Genomic DNA, 24,267 nt, shown 5'->3' with positions numbered 1-24,267 from the left:
AGCAAAAAGTCATGGGGGCTGCACGGAGCCCATAGCACTGAGGACAAAGTGGAGAAAGGCGGTCAATAAGACGTGTCTCAGAGGTAGAATCAATTAGCCTTGGGTACTCACGGGATGGATGGATATGTGTGTGTGTGTGTGTGTGTGTGTGTGTGTGTGTGTGTGTGTAGGGAAGAAGGGGGAGGGAATCAAGCGTGACTGCCCGACAAGTGCAAAGAGAGATGAGCTGACCCTCTGTAAGAGTCTCCGGTCTCCTCAAGGGGCGGCAGCAGGGGAGGGGAGGGGAGGGAAGAGGAAGGACAGGTCCTAGGCAGCAGGAAGAAATCTGGAGCGCGGATTAGGAAGAAACTCAGAAACTCCGGAGGCCAGGTGGCAGTAAGGAGGCTCCGCCCCCGGCTCCGGTCCCGCCCCCGGCTCCACCTCTTCTCCCTCTTCCCACCCACCCCCAACCGCAGCTCATCCTCGAGGGCGGAGAGAGGTGGCATTTGAGTCCTCCGGTATCCCAGCAGGCAGTGCAGCTTAGAGACGCTGACAAAGGACCGGAGGAGCAGTCGCAGCTGCTTTCCGAGGAGCCGGTGTTGCCGAGGTGAGTCCCCCCCCCCCGTCCCGTCACCCACTTCCTCCGACTTCGGGAAGACGTGGAAGTTACGTTGGCGCGAGACCCCGCGCAAAGAATGAGCCGTACCCAACCCCCGGGCTTGGCTCTGCGACTGACGGCGGGGCTCCGCGGCGCCGGGATGCGGGTGGGAGGTGGGAGCGGGCAGATGGAGTCCTTTCTGCCCCTTCTCTGACTGTCAGCTGCCCGGCCGCCCGCGGATCCCGGCTCCGGGGTCGGGCCGGCCCGTGTGTGCCTTTTTCGTGCCCGGGCGGAGGCAGCAGGCTCGGGATCCTCCCGGTGCCTGCCCGGCAGAGTTCGGTTGCCCCGGGGATGCGACTCCAGGGACAACTCTTTGGCGGATGTTTCGAGGAGGACTGCGGGAGGGAGGTTGACTCCCCATTCGGGGTGACACCGACCTCGCCCTAACTCCTCCTTCCCCCCCCACCCAGTCGGTCCCCCCCGGCGAGCAACTGGAAGGAAATCGATGGGGCCGGAGCGAGGCGTCCCGGGATGGCCGGAGGGAGGTGAAAGTGGGGTGGCGAGGCAGGGAGGGAGAGCGAACGCCTTCGTGGAATAGTGACGGGGGGCGGTAGTGGAAGGGGTACGTGGCCTGCATCCGTCCCCTTTCCTGGACCTCCGCACGGATCCTGATGGTTGCACCAGCTGCTCGGCTGTAAACAGGCTCACATGACCGGTTTCACATGGAGCCGGCCGGTGTGGGGACGAAGGCTGGAAAGGCTGGGCCCCAGTCAGGTGGAGCTGAAGTCCTAGAACGGACCGTTTGATACTCCCTCTCCTGCCCTCCAGCCCTTAATCAATGTTCTGCGGTTTCGAAGTAACTGACATCTGCCCTCTCCGGACTGAAGTTGCATTTCTGCCCGAGTAGAGTCTAAGAGACCTCACAGCGGGGAGCGAGAGGGCAACTAAGAAAAACGGTCCCGATTGTTGACCTCTGAGGGGAATCAGAGATGGACGCAGACCTGGAAAATGGGATCCTTTGGATCTTGCCTAAAAAGCAGCCCTGTTCTATCGGAATGCATTGCGTTCTTAATGTGAATTCCAGACAGAAGGGGAAAAGTCTACTTTTTCAGCTAGGGCACACCTGGAATTTAATACATTCTTGATGATGAAAACCGTGTCCACATTTCCTTTAAGTGCTTGGAAATCTGCCTGTAAAATGCTATATACAGGATACTGACCAGGGAGTGAACACCAACTTTTAGATTACATACATATTTGATAGAAAGCAGTGGGAAGTTTGGAAAACAGGAAACGGGGCCAAAATGTGCCTTTCAAGTTGTTCACGTCTACATACCCAAACGGCATACAAGATCAAACTAGTTTCTGAAGCATTTCTAGAGCTCTCAAAAATACGAGGTTTACTCAAATACCAGGATGTTGGAAAATCTGGAGTTTCTCAAGTCTGTTAGGGGTAGTGGTGATAGATTCCCTTTACATGTAATATGTAATTGGATGTGATGGACAACATTCAGTGCAAAGTTACCCCTTTGTAGGCAAAGACAGAAAACAGAACAGGTAGCTTATAAAAGAATGCATGTTTCCCTCCTTGAATTGTTCATGCACATTTTCTTCCCCAATTTTTAATTTTTTTCTCCTGAAGTCTTGACATTTAACTCTAGTTTCTGAAAACGAGAAACTACAAGAAAAGCTTCCCCATCCTCTAATAGCCCCATAAAGTAAGTAATCTGCTACTCTTCGTTTTCTGTTTTTAAAACGTTTAAGGTGGAAAATAGAGGAATTTTAAATGTTGTCTAAAATTTACACGAACCGATTATCCATCCGTGTTGCTCTGAATCTTGTGTGGCCACCTTGTAGTATTCTGGAAAAGCTTGCCCTACAATAAATAGATGAAGTGATTTGCTCTTTGAGGCCCTCTGTTTCCTCATCTATAGTATGGAAGTTTTGTTTTAATCTCCAGGGTGCCTGATTGCTCTCAACTTCCATAAAACAGTGCAGTTTTTGATCGGGAACTATTCTTGGACAAAATAAGTTGGTCAAATAAGCCAAGATATTGATATCAGCTGGAAAACATACGGTACATACTGAGAGGTATCCAGAGTCCTAGTAGAAATAGGAATTGTGCTCAAATTCTCATTAGGTAAATTAGCCATGTGGGTTGTCCCTGTCACCTCTCGATCAGGAAATGGAAGATTTAGCCTCAGCTAAATCCTGCCTCCAAAGTTAGAAATAACAGGTACACCCGACTTTCTTGACCTTCCGGGCATAGTACAAAGTGATTCTTTCATTCATTCCAGCTTCTTCCTGAATTAAGTGGACTGTGTGATCAGTGATGAAGTTAGGATGAAAAGAAGGCTCTAGCAGGGTCTCACCTCGTCCGTGCCTTGGTTGGTTCGATCACCGGAACCGATGCCTATTTTCAGCTTTTCAGCGCTTGAAATTTAATTTTGCCAGCACATCCAGAAATTGTCAGTCAGTCTCAAGGATTGGATTCACACTAACCAAACTCACAAAAGATTTTTATGTTACTATGAATGCCGGTTTACTGACTTCCAGTGAGAAGTCAAACTGCCCAGCTGACCGGAAGACACGTGTGGAAGCCAGGGCACCGTTTGTTTTTGCCACTGGAAACACAGACATTGCGCTCCACCTCCCCTTTTGCTAGGGACCGCGTGGAACACTTCTTTCAGGAAACGCCTAGTGAGTGGTTGATACCTCCGGCAAGGCTGCAGCTTTTATCTAAAAACCATTTCAGTCACACCTTTGTATGGATATATCCTCGGCACCTGATTGAATCTGGGCCACCCGTAAAAGATCTCTAAACTCTGTTTCCTCTCCATTCCTACTGCCTTCATCTGGGTCCTCGTCTCTTCCTGTCACATTCAAGCGTTGTTTGTATTTTCAAGCGTTGTTTGTATTTTCCTGTAACTGCTCCGGGGTTGGGAGCCGTGCTTGCCCCGGCGGCGGCAACCGGTGCTCCTGCTTGAGATCTTATCCGGGCAGTTCTCTGCTCCAAACCCGTCAGAGCATCTTCTCATCGCCTGCAGCGTGGTTCTCCAAGCGCGGCCTGCGTCAGAATCAACCGGAGGGCTCGTGAAAGCACAGGTGACCGGGCCCCACCTCCAGAGCTTCTGGGTCAGTAGGTCTAGCTTGGGACCCAAGAATTTGCCTTGTTAACGAGATCCCGGGTGAAGCTGCTGCCGGCCCAGTACCACATGTTGACAACCACGGGCATCCAGGATCAAGTCTACACCCCCGAACGTGGCTTACAGGATTTTTCACCATCCCTTGCCACTCCCCCATACATGCTATTTTTTAACCACACGCAGTGCCAGAGCTTCATCTTAAGAGTCCCTTTCGTGCTTCGACACATGTTCTTCCGGGAACTCACCCCCCTCTCCACTCCCACTGCAAACTCCTATTTAAGGCACACCGTCACTTTCTTTAGGCCCCTAGAGCTTTTTAATCCACCGGCATTTTAACGCGGTCACATGATACCCTAATTACTATGTATATCTGGTTTTTGTGCTAGACGGAGTTTTTCGAGGGCGGAGACCATGTTTCCATCCTTGCTCCACCTTCCCTAGCACAGTGCCTAGCGTATAATAAGTGCTCAGTTAATGGTCCTTGAATGACTTTGTGACTCTAAAACGTTGGAGAGTGCCGTAGGTAGCAACATAGGTATTTCATATAACGAAGTAATTAATGTGGATTAATAGGGATTTCGCTTTGAGAATTGCACATACATCTCGAAATAACGGAAGATCCTGAGATCTTGTAAAACAAAGGTTGGAAATAACTAGTTTAAGAAAAATGTGTTTCTTTAAAAAAATGTGTATTCATTTTCGAGAGAGCGTGAGCGGGGGAGGGGCAGGGATGGGACAGGGGATCTGAAGTGGGGTCTTGGCCGACAGCAGCGAGCCCCATGCGGGGCTTGAACTCGTGAACCACGAGACCATGACCTGAGCTGATGTTGGACGCTCAACTGACTGAGCCACCCAGGCGCCCCTAAGAAAAATATTTTTAAAAAGATGCTACTGGAGGGCATCTTTATTTTTTTTTTTTAATCTTAAAACATACACTACTCAGCTTTTACAGTATATAGACTGCTGTGAAGTCTTTTACTTCGGTAAGACCTCAAAGTACGTGGAAAACCTAGAAAATGTGTAAAAACCAAATAGCCTAATATTTGTACAATGAACCATTTAACCTATAGTGAACAGCAGAACAGTGCCTGTGAGACACCTGACTTCAGGAACGTACCAGCCCTTAAAAATCCTAACAGACAGTACTGGAAATTTAAAGAGGAAGAGAGCCGAGTCGATGAAATGGGAAGGAAGAAGCGGTTTTAACACTGGCGAGACTAGAGCAAAAGAACTCACTGCTCTTAACTGTTTAGTAGTTAGCTGGCCACTGGCAGGCCTGCACCAAATATGGCAAAAGGAGATAGTTCCTGTGCCCAGATAAAAGGGAGCGGGCCCAGGGGTGGAGCCCGAACCCTGATCAGAGTAAACACGAGAGCCGGAGAGAGGGGGTCCGTAGCCGGTACACTGGAGCCAAGCAGACGGGTCACTTCACTTGTTTCTGGGGAAGTCTGCTTCAGGTTATCCTTAACCGTTTCAAACCTCAACCCACTTTCTGCACAAGAATCCCCAAGGGCCACTTACTCCATTTGATTTTCTCACAGCCTCCCGTGTCCCCCCCAAAAGGGGGGGTGCAAATGACACTATGCCTTTAAAGTGGTTTCTGTTTGCAATCTCCATTTTGAGTCTGTAGTGGGCAACGGTTTGGAAATTCCCACTTCTCTCCGAGTCTTCTCTTTTCCTTCTGGTCAATCGAAAGGGAGGAAAACAGAAAAAAAAAAAAAAAATCACACTGGGGGGGGTGCCGGTCTCCCTGGACTGATAGTAGAGAGTGTGTGAGGACTTTATGTGTTTAGACTTTTGTGTGTGTGTGTGTGTGTGTGTGTGTGTGTGAGAGAGAGAGAGAGAGAGAGAGACAGAGAGGGAGGGAGAGAGAGAGTAGTTTACAAACTGGTCACAAGGTGGTGTACAGGCATCGGATTTTCTTTCAGATTTTCATTCATGGTTGTATCCCTGTGCCTTTGTACAGAGGGAAAGGACAAGGCCGTTCCTGCATCGCCAGCTGCCAGCTGCACTGTCTCCCCGTAAGGCTGGGGCTCTTCGGGAACCTAGGCGGCCACTGAGGAGCCAGGGCTGATGACAAGGGAGAGGGGCAGGAGAGCGGCGGGAGGTGTGGGGAGAGACAGCTGGGAGCGCGTGTTCTCTGTTCTCTCACCTGAACCCCTGGCAAGCAGCCACCATAGATTTACTGCTCCCTTAACTGGGATCCTTTCCCTGTCTTTTATGGACAAAGTGCACTCAGCTGTGAGGTACAGGAATGTTCCTTGATGGGGGAGACTGTTATCAGTAGACGCCCGTAGGCAAAGCTGCTAAGTGCCCGAGGTCGGGTCCATGTAGGATGCCCCCAAACCCAAGCCGACAAAAAACCCACAGAAACACAATATGGCATTATGCTTGAAGTCTGGGCCGTCAGAAGTAATCCACACAAAGCCAATGTCAGGATATGCCACGAATACAGTAAGTACAGTAAAAGATCACGTGATAAAATCAGTGCGATCTGTATAGATCAGGGACGTAGAGGGGAGACCACAAAGGGGAAATCTGAAGTAGGCTTTGAAGAATGCAGAACGTTTTGGTGTCCAGAGAGGAAGAATAAAATAAACCTTGGGTCCCCATGCCCTAGTGAATAGCTACTGACAGCCGTAACTGTTCTTTCATAACCCGGAAAAGAAAGCGTGCTCAACTTAGTAAGTGAAATCGGCTCTCGGTTTCTTTGTAAAACTGAAAAGGAAACACACACACATCGGGACTTGAATTTGGGATCCTCCTTTTGAGAGCTCTTCTCTCCTGGAAAAGCAGGGAGATTTTGTAGAGAGGAGGGCACGTGTGACAGTGAGCGCACCGGAGGCAGGACTTTGGGAATGAGACCCAGAGGAGATGGTTACTGTACAGGGAAGTGTGGGTCTGGAGACCAGAGATTCGCCACCAGTACCCTGTGCAACCTCGGGTAAGTCCCTTAACTCTCCTGGACGTGCTCTCCTCTTGGGTCAAATGAGAAGGGCTGAGAGCTAACATTCTTTGACTTGGTGTGTCTTTGATTTGGGGAAAGCGACCTCCTCAACCGATCTGTAGTGAGGCTTTACCGGCTTTAGTATATCATCTCTCCCCCAGAATTTTTGCACTTTATCATTTTGCGATATGGACCGAAGCAAAGAGAAAGCGTTAGTCTCTGGAAAACCATCAGTTAGAGGCAGGTGTTAGGCTTCATTATGTTTGTTGGCAAAGTCTCTAACGTTGCCCTTGGTGACCTGGTGCTAATTCCTCTCCGGTTTCCATTGGTTGGAGTTCGGGAGGCAATTTATATCTTAGCCAAGGTACGTGCGAAATGGGAACGGGGCTACAAAAAAGAAATAATAAAGTGCTAAAGCCGACGAAACACTTCTTTCTTTAATGGTGACTGGGGGATGGACAGCCTATTCATAATTCATGGGAAAAGGTGTACGTATCCAACTCGTAGAGAGAAAGCTTCGAAATGAGAAGGATAAGAATTCTGAGCCATTATGGACAGCTAGCAAAACTTGCACTCCGACGTATGCCAGTGAACCTCCCCCTAGGGTTCGAAGCAAGAGTTTAGTGCTTGTTCTGTGTGGTTAACTCTGACTTCCCAGATTTATAAAGCGTGTCCTACTCCTGTGTAACAGAACGTTGCACGTTTTCCTCAGGTTGCCAGCCATCTTAAACCTTTGTTTTCCTCACTGTGATGTGTTTCTGTTGCATATACAATCATTTTAGGGGCGCCTGGATGGCTCAGTCGGTTGAGCGTCCGACTTCGGCTCAGGTCATGATCTCGCGGTCTGTGAGTTCGAGCCCCGCGTCGGGCTCTGTGCTGACGGCTCGGAGCCTGGAGCCTGTTTCCGATTCTGTGTCTCCCTCTCTCTCTGCCCCTCCCCCGCTCATGCTCTGTCTCTGTCAAAAAATAAACATTAAAAAAAATTAAAAAAAAATTATTTTAAAGAATTGCAGTCGTTGTATTTAACAGTTGAGGGCTTTCAACGTTATTAAAGGATCATGAATTGGAAAATGCAATTAATGGAGATTTGTCACACATTGTTTCTAAATTCCTTCTTGAGTTTCAACACTGGCACCTTTTCCGAATTAGGCCCTGGTAGAGTGGTTGTTTAATGCGAGTTTTAATTTAATTTAATATAACTTAATCTAATTTTCTTTTATTTATTTTTTATTTTAGGGAGAGAGTGAGCACACTCAGGGCGGAGGGAGGAAGGGACCGAGAGAGAGAGAGAGAGAGAGACAGAGACAGAGAGACAGAGAGAGAGAGAGAGAGAGAGACAGAGAGAGAGAGAGAGAGAAGGAGAATGAGAATGAATGACTCTCAGGCAGGTTCCATGCTCCGTGCAGAGCCTGATGTGGGGCTCAGCCCCGCAACCCCGGGATCATGACCTGAGCTGAAATCAAGAGTCGGATGCTTAACCGACTGAGCCACCCAGGCGCCCCCTCAAATTTTTGTTTTAAACTTTTGAATAGGTATTTAAGGGTTCAGAATTCAAAAGGTACAAAAAGTCATCCAGAGAAAACCTCCCCTCCAACCCTGTCCCCAGCCACTCAGTTTGTCTCTCCAGGGGCCGCCCTGGCTATCCTCCCACAGATACTTGACCCCATGGCCAGGAAATGTCCCTCTACCACACAAGCGGCAGCATACTCTATACTCTGCATCGTGCCTTGCTTTCCCCACCTAACACTACCCTTGAAGATCAGTCCATATCCACACTACACAAAGAGCTTTCTCCTCTTTTTTTAAAAAGTTTTTTTAATGTTTGTTTATTTTTGAGAGACAGAGCGCGAGCAGGGGGAGGGGCAGAGAGAGAGGGAGACGCAGAATCCGAAGCAGGGGGAGCAGAGAGAGAGGGAGACGCAGAATCCGAAGCGGGCTCCGGGCTCCGAGCTGTCAGCACAGAACCTGACGTGGGGCTCGATCGAACTCAGGGACCGTGAGATCACGACCTGAGCCGACGTTGGACACTTAACCGACTGAGCCACCCAGGCGCCCCCAGAGCTGCCTCTTCTTGACAGACGCCTCGTATCCCAATGATTGGCTGTATCATACTTTATTTTATGACTCCCCTATTAATGGACAGTTGGGCTGTTTCCAGTCTTTTACTATTGACGACAGCTAGCCCTTATTGAGTGTTGGGCTTTGTTCTGTGTGCTTCACATAAATTATTTAATCCTCAGTACTGAGGATTAAAAAACCTCCACATGCATAATTTCACACAAGAGGAATATTTATGGTGGATAAATTCCTAGAAGCAGAGTCTCTAGCACCAAGGACATGTGCGTTCATTTCTTACCAGGTATAGTCAGTGAGCCAGTTTATAGCCCTGTCAGCAATGTTAAGAGCGTGCCTGGTTGCTTCCACCATGTGCTATCAAACTTTTTAAAAAATGTTTTTTAAATGTTTATTTATTTATTTTGAAAGAAAGAGCGAGAGAGCATGTACGCACGAGCAGGGGAGGGGCAGAGAGAGGGAGAGAGGATCCCAAGCAGGCTCTGCGCTGCCAGCAGCGTGGGATCGAGCCCCGCATCGGGGATCGTGAGATCGGGACCTGAGCCGAAATCGAAAGTCAGATGCTTAACTGACTGAGCTACCCAGGCACCCCTCAAACTTTTTGATTTTTGCCAATCTGACAAGTAATAACGTGTTTCAGTATAGCTTTAGTTTGTATTTCTCTTGTGAGTGAAGTTACATGGCCTTTGGTAAGTTTAAAAACAATTTGTATCTTTCTTTCTTTCTTTCTTTCTTTCTTTCTTTCTTTCTTTCTTTCTTTCTTTCGAGAGGGCTCAAGTAAGTGAGGGGCAGAGAGAGAAAAGAGAGAGACACAGAAGCAGGGCTCACCCAAAGTGGGGCTTGTGTTCACCTGATGTGGGACTCGAACTCCTGAATTATGAGATCATGACCTGAGCTGAAATCAGATGCTTAACAGACTGAGCCACCCAGCACCCAGTATGTCAGTTTCTATAAAATATTGTAGCATTTGCTCATTTTTATAGAGTGCTTTTTCATAGTGATTTATATTTCCTCTACATACAGTAGGGGAGTTAGACATGGCCTGTGATTGAAAATGTTCTTTTGGCTTTGCTTAAAAGTTTTCTTGTCTTGCAGTGTTTTAAGAGTTTTTATATAGTTGAATTTATCAATATATTTTGGTTTCTGGTTGTTAGAAAGCCTCAGATTATATTAAAAAAATGACCCATGGTTTCTGGTGTTTTATGGTTTTATTTTTCTACATTTAAAACTTGGATCCATTTGGAATTTACCCTAATAAAATTTTAGAATTTTACAAGGTGTTAGGAATAAATTCAACTATTTTCCTCCCCCTAGTTGGATTCCTGGTTTTACCAACATTTATCGACTAACCTATTTTCCATAAATCAGAGGCCATCCCACCTTTTACCATCAGCGAAATTCTCATCCTAACATAGTTTCAGAATGAGATGTTGAATATTATTTAGTGAGGGCAAACTTGTTTGTTCTGTTTCTAATAGCCAAGCTTACTAAGCAAGTAATAGAGCTAATTATTTTCTGTCAAAAACAATATGCCAGACTTCTGAGAGCACATTATCCAAACAGAAACGTGTATGGCTCTTAGCAGACAGAAAAGTCGTGAAAGAAAAGACAAAGTCGTGGCAAATAAAAACTCAAAATTAGAATGATTTCACCAGATGTTCCTCAGAATGATCTTACTTTTATTGTATTACAACGGACAGTTTGGTAGAGTGGAGACGCCGGACTGAGGGCAGGAGGCCTGCTGACTTTATTGTCTCTGTCTAGTCTCTTCCTCATTTAATAACCCCAGCAAACACTTAGAACATTGCCTGGCCTACAGTAAGTGCTAAAAGCATTGCATGTATTAATTAATTCAGTATGTGTAATTAATAAAAAGTTTGTAATCTGTTATGAATTATACACATATTAAATGTTATTACTAATAGAAATGTCAATAGGCCCTTTCAGCTTGGTCAAAAAAACCCCAAACCCAAAACCACCCCACAGCTGTCATGAGCTACATGTGTGCCACAAAGTGTAAGGATAAGTCAAATGATGATCCGGGAAAGCTTGGAGATTATGACCTTCCCAATGTTGTCCCTCACCTCTGCATTTCTGTGACTTGGCATAGGCCGTTCCCTAGGTCAGAGAGCCTTTCCTACCTGTGGCCCCCACCCTCCCCCCAGACACAGAAGTATATATCTTTTTTTTCTTTAGGAACTACCTCAAATGTCGTCCCTTAGCTCCTCTTCCAGGAAGACTAACTCAGGTAGTCTTGTAAATGCCTAGCACTTTTATATAGAGTGGTATGCCTCATGACAGGGGTAGATTAAATATTGTTCCATCAGTTAGACTGGAGTCTTTTGAGGTCAGGGCCCTCTGTGTATCTCTGCACAGCCCCTGACATAGTTGCTGGCTTATAACAGGTGTTCAACTGAAAGGAAAGAATAAAAACGTGTATCCATGATTACACAGTATCTTCCTTGATAAAAGTTAGAAAGGCCTCAGGCAGAATCAGCACCCAGGCCCCTGATAGCTGGTAAAACCAAACAGCTTAATCTTCTGTTCTATTTCTCTTTGACTGTGTGGGAACCTGAACGCAAAGTATTAAGTGGTGTATGGCCTATTTTAAAGGTATGCTCTACCGAGTGAAAAATCAGACATTTCCTGTGATCGCGTCGTTCCAGCTTCTGCATTTTCAAAAGCCACATTCTTAGGACGGTAGCTAAGTCGGAACGTTGTTGATTAAAATTAGCCCGAGAAATAAACACAGAAACATCACACACACCAGACCGTCAGACTTCTGCCAGCCACAACTATTCAGAACATACTCGAGAACCCCAGAAGGAATCCAAAAGGTCTCTAAGTTGGAAGCAAATAGTTCTCACGAAGCCTGTGTACTTGACGTAGGAGGGGAGGCACAGTGCCACTTGCATGCCACAGCCTATTTACTGACTTTGAATTTTCATAGAAGACTCCCAAGGACTCCTTAACAAGTCTGGATATTCAGCTTCCTTTCAAGACATTTTTGCTTGTCTTGGGTTTTCGGTAGAAAAAAAGATGAAAAGAACTCTTCCACCCATGCGGCCAGAAAGCACTAACTAAAGCATGGTTGAAATGAGTGTGAAAGTAAGTCTCATGTTTTTCTCCCACAAATCACGGAAACTTCCTTTGTTTTATACTTTTTAGTCTTTAAGAAGTCTGGTTAGCTCACATAAAGTCAGTTGTGACAATACTTGATTTATTCTTTTTTAGAGAAGTTTGTTTATTTAAGAGGGAGTGCGAGCAGGGGAGGGGCAGACAGAGAGGGAGAAAAAGAGAGAGAAAGAGAGAGGGAGGGAGAATTTCAGACAGGCTCCATGCTGAGCGTGGAGCCTGACATGGGGTTCAGTCCCACAACCCTGGGATCGTGACCTGAGCCAAAATCCAGGGTCGGATGCTCAACCGACCGAGCCACTCAGGCGCCCCTGATTTATTCCACTTCTTAAGAAATCCGAGGTTTTAAAAGAGTGCTGTCCGTGATCGCACCTCTTTGAAAGAGGGTGATTAATTTGAGGTAGAAACACTTCTTTCTTTATTCTAGCATTTATGTAATTTATCATAGGTTGAAATCTTGAATGTGAAGGAGTGTGTGTAAATTTCTTTGCATAGTTTGGTACTAACCGTATAAGGAGGCCAAGAGGAAAAGTCAAAAGGTATCTTTAAAATGATTTGGGGACCTATTTTAATGCAAGCTGAACATGCTTTTTTGTGGAGGGACAACAAATGAAAACAGGTATCATTCGATTTCCTTCTCTCTTCTTCTCTTTCTAGATTGCCAAAATGCTTTGGAGTTTTTAACTAACTGACTTAAGAAAAGTCCAAAATAGATTTGAGACTGTAAAAACAGAAGCTGCAGCAAGGGGGATTCAGTGCCAATGCATCAACAAAAAAGACAGCCAGAGTTAGTGGAAGGAAATCTTCCTGTTTTTGTGTTTCCCACGGAGCTAATATTTTATGCAGATGACCAGTCAACACATAAGCAAGTGTTGACTCTGTATAATCCCTATGAGTTTGCCTTAAAGTTCAAAGGTGAGTCTCCCAGGTCTATTTCATGGAGTTTTAACTAGTCCCTACTAATTTTTTACTTATAGAAACTAATTTTTAAAAAACACTAATGGCCATTGTGACTTTTTCTTTCAGTTTTGTGTACTACTCCAAATAAGTATGTTGTCGTCGATGCTGCAGGTGCAGTAAAGCCTCAGTGTTGTGTGGATATGTAAGTCGAAATCACTTCCTGGTAACATGTTTTAAGTGTGTTCATATTTATGTGTTTAACTTGAAAAGGCTCTCGTCCTGAAGCCGTTCCCACATAGGCATGTGATATATTTTGAATTTCTGCTGCAAGTTTTAGTCTCAAAATTCTTAAGAAGTCCCTAAGATTCCAAACGGGTTGACCAAATACTTAATAGTATTTCATGGTGTTGGAGCTGATATGTGTGTTAATATTTCCACGAACATTTCCTCATTGTTGTGCTTTTAGTCAGAGCAGGGTCATTTATGAAGGTAAACTTCTGACTTATTCTTTTAAATTTCTCTGGCTATAATAGGGAATTTAGCTTTCTTCGGAACATCCTATTATAGCGGCATTTGGGAAACGAATAACACTACGTTCACAGAACGATGGTAATGTGAGTTCATCTGAAATGATTCAGCTAATAAGCCTGGAAGTTAATCTATACACACAGGAAGGAAGTGTGTGACTGCTCATCTGTAAAAGGTTATCTGAGCTCTTCCAGATAATTTCGTCTTAGGGTGTCAGATAAATGATTATTTGTTCAAGCTGTTCATATTTAATTTTCACTTTGGAGCCAGTGGTGACCAGATGGATCCATTGACCAGCTCTTTTTTAAAAAAAAATTTTTAATGTTTTATTTATTTTTGACAGAGAGGGAGAGAGAGACAGAGCACGAGCGGGGGAGGGGCAGAGAGAGAGGGAGACACAGAATCCGAAGCAGCCTCCAGGCTCCGAGCTGTCGGCCCAGAGCCCGACGCGGGGCTCGAACTCGTGAACCACGAGATCGTGACCTGAGCTGAAGTCGGACGCTCAACCGACTGAGCCACCCAGGCGCCCCGCCATTGACCAGCTCTTAATTTAAGCTACCGAGTAAACCATATTTGTTTAAATCTTCCATGAGAATGAGAAGCACACGTGTTTTTTTGTCCGGACACATTTTCATCCTCTCCTGTCCGTAAGATGATATATCTTTAGAGGACGTGTTTTCACAGGTTTCTTTTGATTTTCATTCAATGCACAATAAGCAAAGGACTACTCCAAAGAAATGTAGTCTCTTGCCAAATAAATGTGTTATCTTTGACCTAATCGGTTTGTGTTCTCTATTAACAACGAAGCAAAATAAATGGAATTGCAGATAACTCTCATAAAAATTGAAGTGCTTTAGACTCTTTTCAGAGGAACACGGAAGTGCGTTGTCAGCCTTCTGGTTAGCCTTCTGGTTGACAGTGGTCATACTGGGTTATTTACTTATTCAATTGCTTGTTTTTACCTGTGTGCATAGACTTGCAATTCTGAGTCTAGGTGAGGTTTGTTACGTGAATGATAAGTTGTCAGTAGAAGTCGATGAGACTTTTGTGAGGAAGAAACCATCTTACATATGTCCTATTTAGTAACTTTTGCTGCCCACAGATATCAAGGGGAAAAAAAGGCCATTGCTAAAAGGAATTTTCTTTACCTATGTTTTCTTTTACTTCAGACTTTAAAAACATTTTTTACATTTACTTATTTATTTTGAGAGAGAGAGCGAGCAAGTGGGGTGGGGGCAGAGAGAAGGGAGAGAGAGAATCTCAAGCAGCCTTTTCAGCGCAGAGCCGGATGCGGGGCTCGAACTCACAAACTGTGAGGTCACGACCTGAGCCGAAATCAAGAGACCGATGCTTAACCAACTGAGCCACCCAGGCACCCCACTTAAGAGTTTTATTCTATGTTGCAGAGTATGTGTTCTCATCAGAGATTTTATTAAAACATTTTTTTAAGTTTATTCATTTTGAGAGAGTGAGAGATTGCACAGCATGAGCGGGGGAGGGGCAGAGAGAGAGGGAGAGAGGGAATCCCAAGCAGGCTCTGCGCAGTCAGCGCACAGAGCCCGACACAGGGCTCAGTCTCATGAACTGTGAGATCATGACCTGAGCCAAAATCCAGAGTTGGACCCTTAACCGACTGAGCCACCCAGGCGCCCTGTGTTTTCATCGAGTATTTTAGAACCACCCATTTCCTTTTGGTCTATGCTGTGATTTTGTTTTAACATCATTAGCCAATTTCTGTATTTGAGTATTTGGGTATAAGTCAGTTAATGTTCTCTTGTATGCAATCTCTGGCTGAATTCCGTTTGACAGGCCCCCAGAAACCTAAACAGCATTTATTTTTTAATGTTTTCAGTGTGATTCGTCATAGAGACGTTCGATCCTGTCACTATGGTGTAACGGACAAATTCCGTCTCCAAGTTTCCGAGCAAAGCCAGAGGAAGGCTTTAGGAAGGAAAGAGGTTGTGGCTACTCTTCTCCCGTCTGCAAAAGAACAACAAAAGGAAGAAGAGGAAAAAAGGATAAAGGAACATTTAACTGAAAGTTTATTTTTTGAGCAGTCCTTTCAACCAGGTAGTCTTGGTTTGCTTTGAAAGCCCTTTGGAGGTCTTATGCATGTCTAACTTGAAAACAGGGAGCTAAGAATCATTACTAGAAAAATGATCTGCCCCCTTAAACCTAATTAACTACTTCCAAACCGAACTTAGAGATCTGGTACCCTAACGTCAAGCAAGAGGCCTCGAGCTAGCCTTGAAACAGGGAGAAAGCGTCTCGGCAGCAGCCGAGGCCGTCAGGACAGGGTTGCCATGGCCTTTTACATGTGTGTGGCCTGAGAATGCAGCTACCGCGCTCGATGGGGCTAGCGCAATTTGGCAGTTATATACTTTTGTTTCTGTGACTTTCCCGTATCCTTTCTCATTTAATTAGTTCGAAGAAGGAGAGAGATTGTGTTTGGCAATAGGCCAAGCTTGGTGCACCGTTCATATTATTTTGAAAAAAAAAAATCTCATTAAAGTTGAAGTTAATTAAACTAAGTAGATTATAATATCCCCTGTGGGCTATTAATTGAATCCCTCTCCATTCCTCATTTCCTTCCAGCTTAGATATTCAGAAGCGTTATGATATATTCTTTCAACATTGACACTATCCTCATATTCAACTCTTTGGACATCAGTCCTCCTCCCTCTTAACTTCTCATTATCTTCTTCCAACCCTATTATAAGAGGAGGAAGATAAAATTTTCCATAGAAAAACATGGAAACTTTTTGATAGTGATAGATGAATGTGATAGCAGCTGTCCTTGAAATTGCAACATTATCTATGAGGAATTAAAAACAAATCTGCTTGTCGTTACATTAATTCACAGATCCCTATCAGTTTGTTCATCCTAGAGTGTTTATTTGGATACCACAGGGAGTAATGCCTCTTTGATTTACTGTAGGCAAGAGTCTTCTCTGTCCATGCAGGCAGTGCCCAGATTTTCTGCTGTACCAAGACCAGGGACTAGGTAGCAGCCAGTAGATTGCTTTCTTCTCAGCAACTGTCATGGACGGACAGGACCAGATTTTCAGCTTTTGAAGCTGAAAGAGAACCTCTGGTAAATGTCGCTTTGATCTCCGATCAGTATTGCGAAGTTGACTTATAAATATTTATGAAATGCAAGATTCCCCCTGTAAAATGCCTTCTGTAGAATGAGAAGAGTCATATAATGAGTATTTGTTTTTTGATGTTAAATTCATAAATGCATAATTGGCTCATTTCTGTTTTTAACAGACCAGTTTATTGTATTAAAAAACATTTTTTTTTAGTGTTTATTTATTTTTTGGGGAGAGAGAAAGACCAGAGCACAAGCAGAGGAGGGGCAGAGAGAGAGGGAGGCACAGAATGCAAAGCAGGCTCCAGGCTCTGAGCTGTCAACACAGAGCCCGACATGAGGCTTGAACCCACAAACCGTGAGATCATGACCTGAGCCGAAGTCAGATGCTCAACCGACTGAGCCACCCAGGTCCCCAACAGACCAGTTTGATAGCCAAAAAACATAAGGGTTAAAAGTTCAGTTTTATCTATCTATCTATCTATCTATCTATCTATCTATCTGTCGATAGATAGGTATTTCCTTTAGTTTAAAATTTATTACAGTTCTGGTGAAAATCATCCTAAAAGGTTAAGTAATTACAGCGTGTATTAATTGAGCATTTTATTCTTATTTTACTTTGATAATGATCCTTTGGTATCTGAAGTGTATTAGGAAATTCTTGTAATTGTGAAATCAAAGTAGGTAAATGAATGAGGTGATTTCTGTTTTGAAAAGAAAACAAAAAAACCTCTCTAAGCCAGCCATGTCGGGAAGCTGAAGGAAGGCAAGCACCTTACTTGTCTCATTGACCGTCATGTCCTCGGCACCTAGCACAGTGCCCGGCACAGGGTAGTTACACAGGAAGTGTGTACGTGGCCTTCACTAGGAGGCCTGGACTTCTCATCTGGCAGGGTCTGTTGGCTTGGTTTTCTTTGTCTTACAAGGTTTCCATGGCTCTCGCCAGTCTTCAGAGCAAAGGGGATACTGCAGTAGAGCCCCATATGAAGTCCTGACCGAGCTGTCCAGTTAGCGAGTAGTTACCCCAATGTTTCTAATGTGGCAGGAAACCAAGTAAAGTTTTCTTCTCTAATAGAGTATAAGGGTGACTGATGGAGTCTATGTTGACAAAGTAGTATTTGTCGCTTCTCCTGTTTATTAAATTCATAGTAAATTATGTCTGGTTTCCAGTATGTAGAATTCTACACTTTTTCATTGAGTTTCTCTAAACCGAAATGTTGAAACGAATCGAGATTGTTTGGGGGGAGGTTTTGAACTGTCCTTATTTTTGCACATCTTTGGCTCAGAAAGATGTTTATTAGACATATTACAAGGGCAACAACGTTGTGAGCCTCCGCGAACCAGCCAGAAAATGGTCAAAGGCTAGATCGTGAAAGATTTGGGTTTTATAAATGTATTGAAAGGCAGTAAAAATGAGAAATGTCTTCTCGAGTTGATTGTACTAGAAAAGACATAGCAGTAACAAATTCAAAAAGGAAGACAGCACCTACAGTCCCACACACTTCACAGATCTGCTTATGTAAGTGTTCCGTGTTACTTTCCAGACCTCGTCTATGTGCGTGAATACACTCATACATACATTTTTTTCATTTAACAGAAATTTAAGAGAAACCCACAAAGCATACTTTTACAAACGACCACAGCCCAGGTTTATTAGGAAGATGTTTTGAAAAGATGCAGCTGAACCTTAGTGAGTCTGTCTTAATGATATTACTAATGAACTGCCCTGTCTATGCAGTGTTTGAGTCCGTGCCCTCTGGCTTAAGAAAATTACAGTCGTCATTACTGTTTGTAACAGTGAAAGACTGAAAATGACCTAAAAGTCCATCGACTGGGGATTGATTAAATTATGAGCGTTCATGAGATGGGATGCCAGGCAGGCATTTATTTACAAGGATCTGATGGAATGATAGATGGTTATACATTGACCTACTAAGAGGCTCAAATATATTTCGGAGAGGAAAAAACAGTTATAGAACACTGTGTATATTATGGTCTCATTTATGTTAAAAAAAAAGTTTTTACATGTTTATATGGGTATTTATAAAATCCAAAAGGATCTATATCAAGCCTTAACCGTGTTCCCTCTGGGGGGATGGGACCGGTCAGGAAACTGTTTTCTCCATCTAAAACCTTTGCAACAATCTTGGAGTTTCAGCAAAAAAGCAATTTCCCTTTTGAAAGATTTCAAGCATCTATGCAAATGTCTTTGGAATTTTTCTAAATACTAAAAGTTCCTTGAGATGATCTTTATTGTGGGTTTGTAGCCAGCAGTGTAGTTTTCACAAACAAATGTTTTCCTTGAAAGCCTATCTCTGCAGCAGATATAAAGATATTTCATTTATTAACTAACATGAGACTTGTTTTTCGGTATTTATGCTATGGTTTCATCTCAAGCAGTAATCACTACAAAATCTGAATTTGTTTTCACCTGTGTGGCTTTGGCAAGGCTCCATTAAACTTCATGCAACAGCTAAGGTGTTAATAATTTAGAAAAGCTGCATTTAATAATAAAATGAGCAGCGTTATTTCATGAATAAAACACCAGATTGTGTTGCTGTTGGCTATTCCTTTTAATGAAAGAAGGGTGGTGCGAAAAGCTAGATGACAGAATGTACTGTTACTGGGTTTCTTAAAAATATGGCCATGAATATTGTACACATACAGCCAGAACTGTCGAATAGCAGGCCTGATCGTGTTGTTTTTTTTTTATTTTATTTGATCGTGGTAAGAACACTTAACACGGGATCTGCCCTACTCACACATTTTTAAGTGCACGATACAGTAGCGTTAACTATAGGCACAATGTTGTACGGCAGATCTCTAGAACTTACTCATTTTACTTTATGCCCATGATTAGCGTCTCCCATTTTAAACACACACCCCCCAGTCCCTGGCAACCACCGTCCTACTCTCCGATTCTGAGTTCGGCCCTTTTAGACACTTCACGTGAGTGGAATCATGCAGTATTTGTCCTTCTGTGACTGGTTTATTTCATTTAGCGGGATACTTGCCAGATACTGCTTTTGCTTTCTTCTTGGCTGTAAATGGGGTAGAGCAGAGGACAAGAATCTTCACGGGTAGCTTTAAAACATTCAAGTAGTGCCTTTCTGCTGCTTTAAACATTTTCAAAAATGGTAGCAGGATGCTACAGTTATTAGGACCACACTTGTCTGGAGACCTACCTAAGATGCTCTCAGAAGGCAGTGCGCTCCAAAATGGAGTAGACACAAGAAATACATTGGGGTGAAACTGATTAGGGTGAGGTTGGGGGTGGGGTAAGAACGGTGACCTTTCGGCAGGAGCTCGCTACCTCATAATGCCACTTCAGCACTCTATTCTGTAATGGCCCAGCAGTTATGGGCTTCCAGATAAGTCCAGCAGATAGGTCCCCATGGAATGGAAATGTTGGGGAAAGAGAGAAGTCAGACAGAACCAGAATCCTGGTGAGTGGTGGGCAGTTTATGTGAAGAACTTTGGTCTTAAGTCCTTTTCAAACAAGCAGGCTCGGGGATATTTGTCTTGTTACAGAAAACAGAACTGTCTCTTCAGGACCTAGTTTACTGACTGTCTTCCTGGGAGTGGTGTGCATTGCGGCTTTGATGCTTCCTACGCTGGGGGATGTGGAATCGCTGGTGCCTCTCTACCTCCACTTAAGTGTGAATCAAAAATTAGTGGCTGCTTATATCTTAGGTAAGTGTTTGGAGGATGCATTTGGGTCCTATGTGTGGGCTCAGAGGTGGCGGTGGTGCTGACACCTGTTTAATTTTTTTTTTTTTTTTTTTTTTTTTTTTTTTTTTTAGAAAAACAGGTAAGATTGCTTCAAAAGCATGTGTTGAGGTGTTGAGGTAACGTGCACTTTAAGATTTAATTTTTGGCTTTCACTGAGTTCTTTTTTTTTGAAGGTCATTTATTTAAGTAATCTCTACACCCAACGTGGGGCTCGAACTCATGACCCCAAGATCAGGAGTCGCCCGCTCTTGTGACTGAGCCAGCCAGGTGCCCCTACAATTAGTTCTTTGTAGCCTATTGATCTAGCACCTAATACTGTATTCAGTTATCTTCATTTTGCTGACTTTCAATGGTATAAGACATGTAAAAGATGTAAAATGCATGTATTCCACGATCCAGCATTTCTACTTCCAGGAATTGATTGTAGGGAATCACCTCGACGTGGTGCATACAGTGACCTAGGTGAACACTGCAGCCTTGTTGAACCTCGTGAGCCTTTCTCTTTAAGCCCGTTCCCATATTTCCTGTTAAATTATTCTTTCAGCCATCCTAGCTTGAAATCTTATAATTAGCTTCACCGAACAGTTACTCAGTACCTGCCACGTGTCGGGATCAGGGTTCTGGTGATGACAGACCCTGTCTTTGTAGTCTCCTGGCACCTCTTCTGAGACGCCAAGTCTTCAGTATTCTTTCAGTATTCCTTGGAATGCTCTTTTTTTTTTTTTTTTAATTTTTAAAAAAATTTTTTAGAGAGCACAGGTGAGCAGCGGGTAGGGCAAGGGGGGAGAGAGAGAGAATCCTAAGCAGACTCCATGCTCAGCATGGAACCCGGTGCGGGGCTCGATCCTACAGCCCTGGGATCGTAACCTGAGCTGAAATCAAGAGTCGGATGGACGCTCAGCCGACTGAGTCACCCAGGCGCCCCCTTGTCTCTTTTTTTTTTAATTGAAAAATTGTCTTCTAAATATGACACCCTACCTTCTGTCTGTGTCCCTTCTCTTCCTATTCTCCCCCCCCACACACACCCTTGCCCTTTATTTTCTCCCAAATGCTCCATCACATTGCTGTTAGACCGATTTCCCTTCTGGTCTGGTTTTACAGCCACCACTCCCTACTGAGGAGCCTTCAGTGGTTCCCCAAGTCCATAGGAAGAAGTAGGAGTCCACAGTTTGGCATCTGAGGCTCTCCACACTCTGCGACTTCTTTGAGCTAATCTTGTCTAGCTGATGCCCTGGATAAATCCTGGATCGGAGCCTGTTGGATTATTTATTGATTCCCCGAAAAGCTCATTCTGAGAGTCCGCTCAACCTCTTTGTGCTCGCTCTTGCCATCTTCCCTCACCTGAAATGCCCGCCGATCGCATTCTCCTTTATCATTCCTGTCAGTCTTTTAGGCTTATCTCAGCTTTACCTTTTGGGGCACCTTTTCTGACTGCCCCGGTCCTACGCAATTATTCTCCTTCTCTGTACTTTATCACTCACTTTTTTTCCTTATGCCACTTATTTAGGACTGAGCATATTCTTCGGTTATTACATTTTTATGGTTTTACGTATGGAGTCTCTTCAAAAGAGACAGGCCAAACAGGAATACTATGCTTCTGTCTCTTTGTGGTCCTAGAGCCCCGGGATGGGCTCGGAATGTGTTTGTCGACGAAGTTGGCGGGCTTTACTGATACTTGAAAATGCCGTGTCTGCTATTGTGGCTGATGTGACTGGATAAAGCGGGAGCTATTTTTGATGGTTAAAAAATTAGCTATGGCCAGACATTAGTGATTTAATTAAATCTGTCCAGTGACTGCCCATTGCTATAAATTGGATTTCTTCTGTATAATATCAACTGTTCACACTGACTTTGAATTCTTGGTAGAGCGCGCCTGTCCATGTGCTGTATTTTATTTGCTCATTGGGGCCTAAACAATTACTTATTGAATGGAAGATCATGTAAAATGCACGGCTTTAACTTTTCTTCAATTTTTTTTCTTTCAGGTCTTATCACAATGGCCATACTTAGAACATGAGCAAGGAATTCAGTTGACTTCTGAAGTAAATTTATCTTGCAAATATGAATGTGGACTGCCTTTTATCTCTTTCACTCCATTAACATGCTACAAACTATTGAGTGATTTACAATAATTGCAAATGTATAATTGCAAACGTATAATATATATTTTAAATTACTCTATAATTTTATTTGAAGGACTCTAGCACATTATGATACAGACAGCAAGGATGCCTCTGAATTACGCCTAGGAAATTATTTGAAAAAATTCTTTTTATATCTAAACCGATTATGCAAAAGACTTTAACCATCTGTTATTTTCTCATCTTTTTTTCTAATTTACTTTGATTAAGGTCGTATGTCCTTCACAGTTAAAGGCCTGAAAGAGCAAACTGACCAGCTTAAATGTAAAATGACATTTCCTAACTACAAACATCAATGTTCCTATGTAAATTATACCTTGTCCTCTCATTATAAACAGTTGCCATGGTGTTTCTAAAATAAGTTTCACGGTTAATGTGTGGAGGGCACCAAGAGAAAAAGCATAAAGTGCTGAGAGATCATGCTTATCCTATCCTAGGATCTCACAGGAGACCAGACATATTTCATTCATCTGGTGAACTACAGCACAGGTTGTGGTCCAAACACAAAGCATGTGGGGGTTTTTGCAACCCTCAGAATTAGGGTGACTTCTCTATTTGGCCTAAGAATTCTAAAGGAAGGTAGGCATTTGTTTAGTTAATTGGTTCACCCTGCCTTTACCTCTGGATAATGCTTTCTGTTAACAGGAGGAAAAAATCACCTTATCATTTCTTCCTAGCCCTTTGCCTGACTGTAAGCAACTAGCCCAGTCTGGGGTTACCAGATGCCGGGTGGTTTATATGGAGATGTTTTTCACCTTTAAACTCCAAGCCAAGTATACAAAATCCTTGATACGTGTCTATTTTATAACAGTCACGGAGATATTTTTTAAGTTTGTATTTATTAAAACAACTTTACCAAAAAAAAAAAGCCCCTAAAGCACAACTATTTACATTTCTTTGTAGCGTCTCTGATCTTTAACCATATATATGCAGTTTGAACTGTTCTTATCATAATAACTGATCTTTTGACTTAGGGTTTTTTTTTTTTTTTTAAGTTTATTTATTTATTGCGAGAGAGAGTGTGCACGCGAGCAGGGGAGGGGCAGAGAGGGAGAAAGAGAATCCGGAGCAGGCTCCGTGCTGTCAGCGCAGAGCCCAACGCGGGGCTCGAACCCACGAACTGTGAGATCATGACCTGAGCCGAAATCAAGAGTCGGACACTTAACCAGCTGAGCCACCCAGGCGCCCCTTGACTTAGGATTTTTATCTGAGAGCACAATGCCTTGAGTCTCTTGAAAATCATCTTTCAGATCTTTTTACAGAACAAACTTCTGCACCTGCTACTGTAGTATTCTCAAGGAATGTACATAAACACAAAATGTATGCCTGAGGTTGGTTTTTGCAGGAAATAGTACTTTGCTTCTAAAGTAAAAGCTACGTATACTCTTTCAGAGAAAATCTTCACTGTTTAACCATTTGGGGAAGATAAATCATTAAATGGATCATGTCTGGACATTGTGTAATGACTGAAAAGCACATAAATGTAATCTATTTTGAACTTTGTAAAAAAAATTATGTTTGGAGGCTATCCTTGTTTCTCTGTCCCTTTCAAGTCCTCTGTGTGTATGTGTGTGTGTGCACGTGTGTGCATCCGCGCATGCGTGCGTCTGTGTGCAAGCGCACACACGTGTGTGTGAGATAACCCGTTGTAAAGGACAAAAATTACTTTTAAAAAATAAAAGAAAATGGAGACCTCCTGAGTTTCACATTGACTTCCACATTTTATTTGAGTTACCTCTGAGGAACTCAGTTTTAGTCTCCTGTTTCCTAAAGCTGTCTCCTATTCCCGCGAGTTAAATAGGAAAAAGAAGGAGTGAGATATGTGAGCTAAAATGTATTAAGTTTCTTAATTTGCCAAGGGAATTAATTTGTTTAGATTTTTTTAATAGGTAAGAGTCACATGCTTCAAAAATCAACTATAAAAAGGTATACAGGGGCGTCTGGCTGGTTCAGTCAGTGGGGCATGTGACTCTTGATCTGGGGGTTGGGAGTTCAAG

The 24,267-nt window shown here is 43.6% G+C and overlaps 1 protein-coding gene across 3 annotated transcripts; it reads left to right on the top strand.

The window, feature by feature from the left end:
* The first annotated feature begins 460 nt into the window (after positions 1-460).
* MOSPD1 (motile sperm domain containing 1) lies at positions 461-23,782 on the top strand. 3 transcript variants are annotated; one of them, XM_030306390.1, is made up of 7 exons: positions 461-586; positions 11,357-11,851; positions 12,536-12,793; positions 12,905-12,980; positions 15,159-15,376; positions 19,929-20,090; positions 22,115-23,009. In XM_030306390.1, exons 3-7 carry the CDS (start codon positions 12,640-12,642, stop codon positions 22,144-22,146), a joined length of 642 nt encoding a protein of 213 aa, XP_030162250.1. In that variant the 5' UTR covers positions 461-586; positions 11,357-11,851; positions 12,536-12,639; the 3' UTR covers positions 22,147-23,009. The 3 variants fall into 3 exon arrangements, with proteins under 3 accessions (XP_030162250.1, XP_030162249.1, XP_030162252.1); XM_030306389.2 differs by lacking the exon at positions 11,357-11,851 and having other exon boundaries at positions 22,115-23,782; XM_030306392.1 differs by lacking the exons at positions 461-586; positions 11,357-11,851 and adding an exon at positions 3,676-3,712.
* The last annotated feature ends 485 nt before the right edge of the window (positions 23,783-24,267 follow it).

This window comes from Lynx canadensis, chromosome X (assembly GCF_007474595.2).
Source record: "Lynx canadensis isolate LIC74 chromosome X, mLynCan4.pri.v2, whole genome shotgun sequence".
Taxonomy (NCBI): domain Eukaryota; kingdom Metazoa; phylum Chordata; class Mammalia; order Carnivora; family Felidae; genus Lynx; species Lynx canadensis.
This window is presented reverse-complemented; position numbering and strand designations above follow the sequence as displayed.

Excerpts from the sequence above, each read along its gene's own strand:
- MOSPD1 (XM_030306389.2), top strand. The coding sequence starts at position 12,640 with ATGCATCAACAAAAAAGACAGCCAGAGTTAGTGGAAGGAAATCTTCCT. Across the intron at positions 12,981-15,158 it reads CCTCAGTGTTGTGTGGATAT|TGTGATTCGTCATAGAGACG; the intron begins GTAAGTCGAAAT and ends TAATGTTTTCAG. Across the intron at positions 15,377-19,928 it reads TGAGCAGTCCTTTCAACCAG|AAAACAGAACTGTCTCTTCA; the intron begins GTAGTCTTGGTT and ends GTCTTGTTACAG.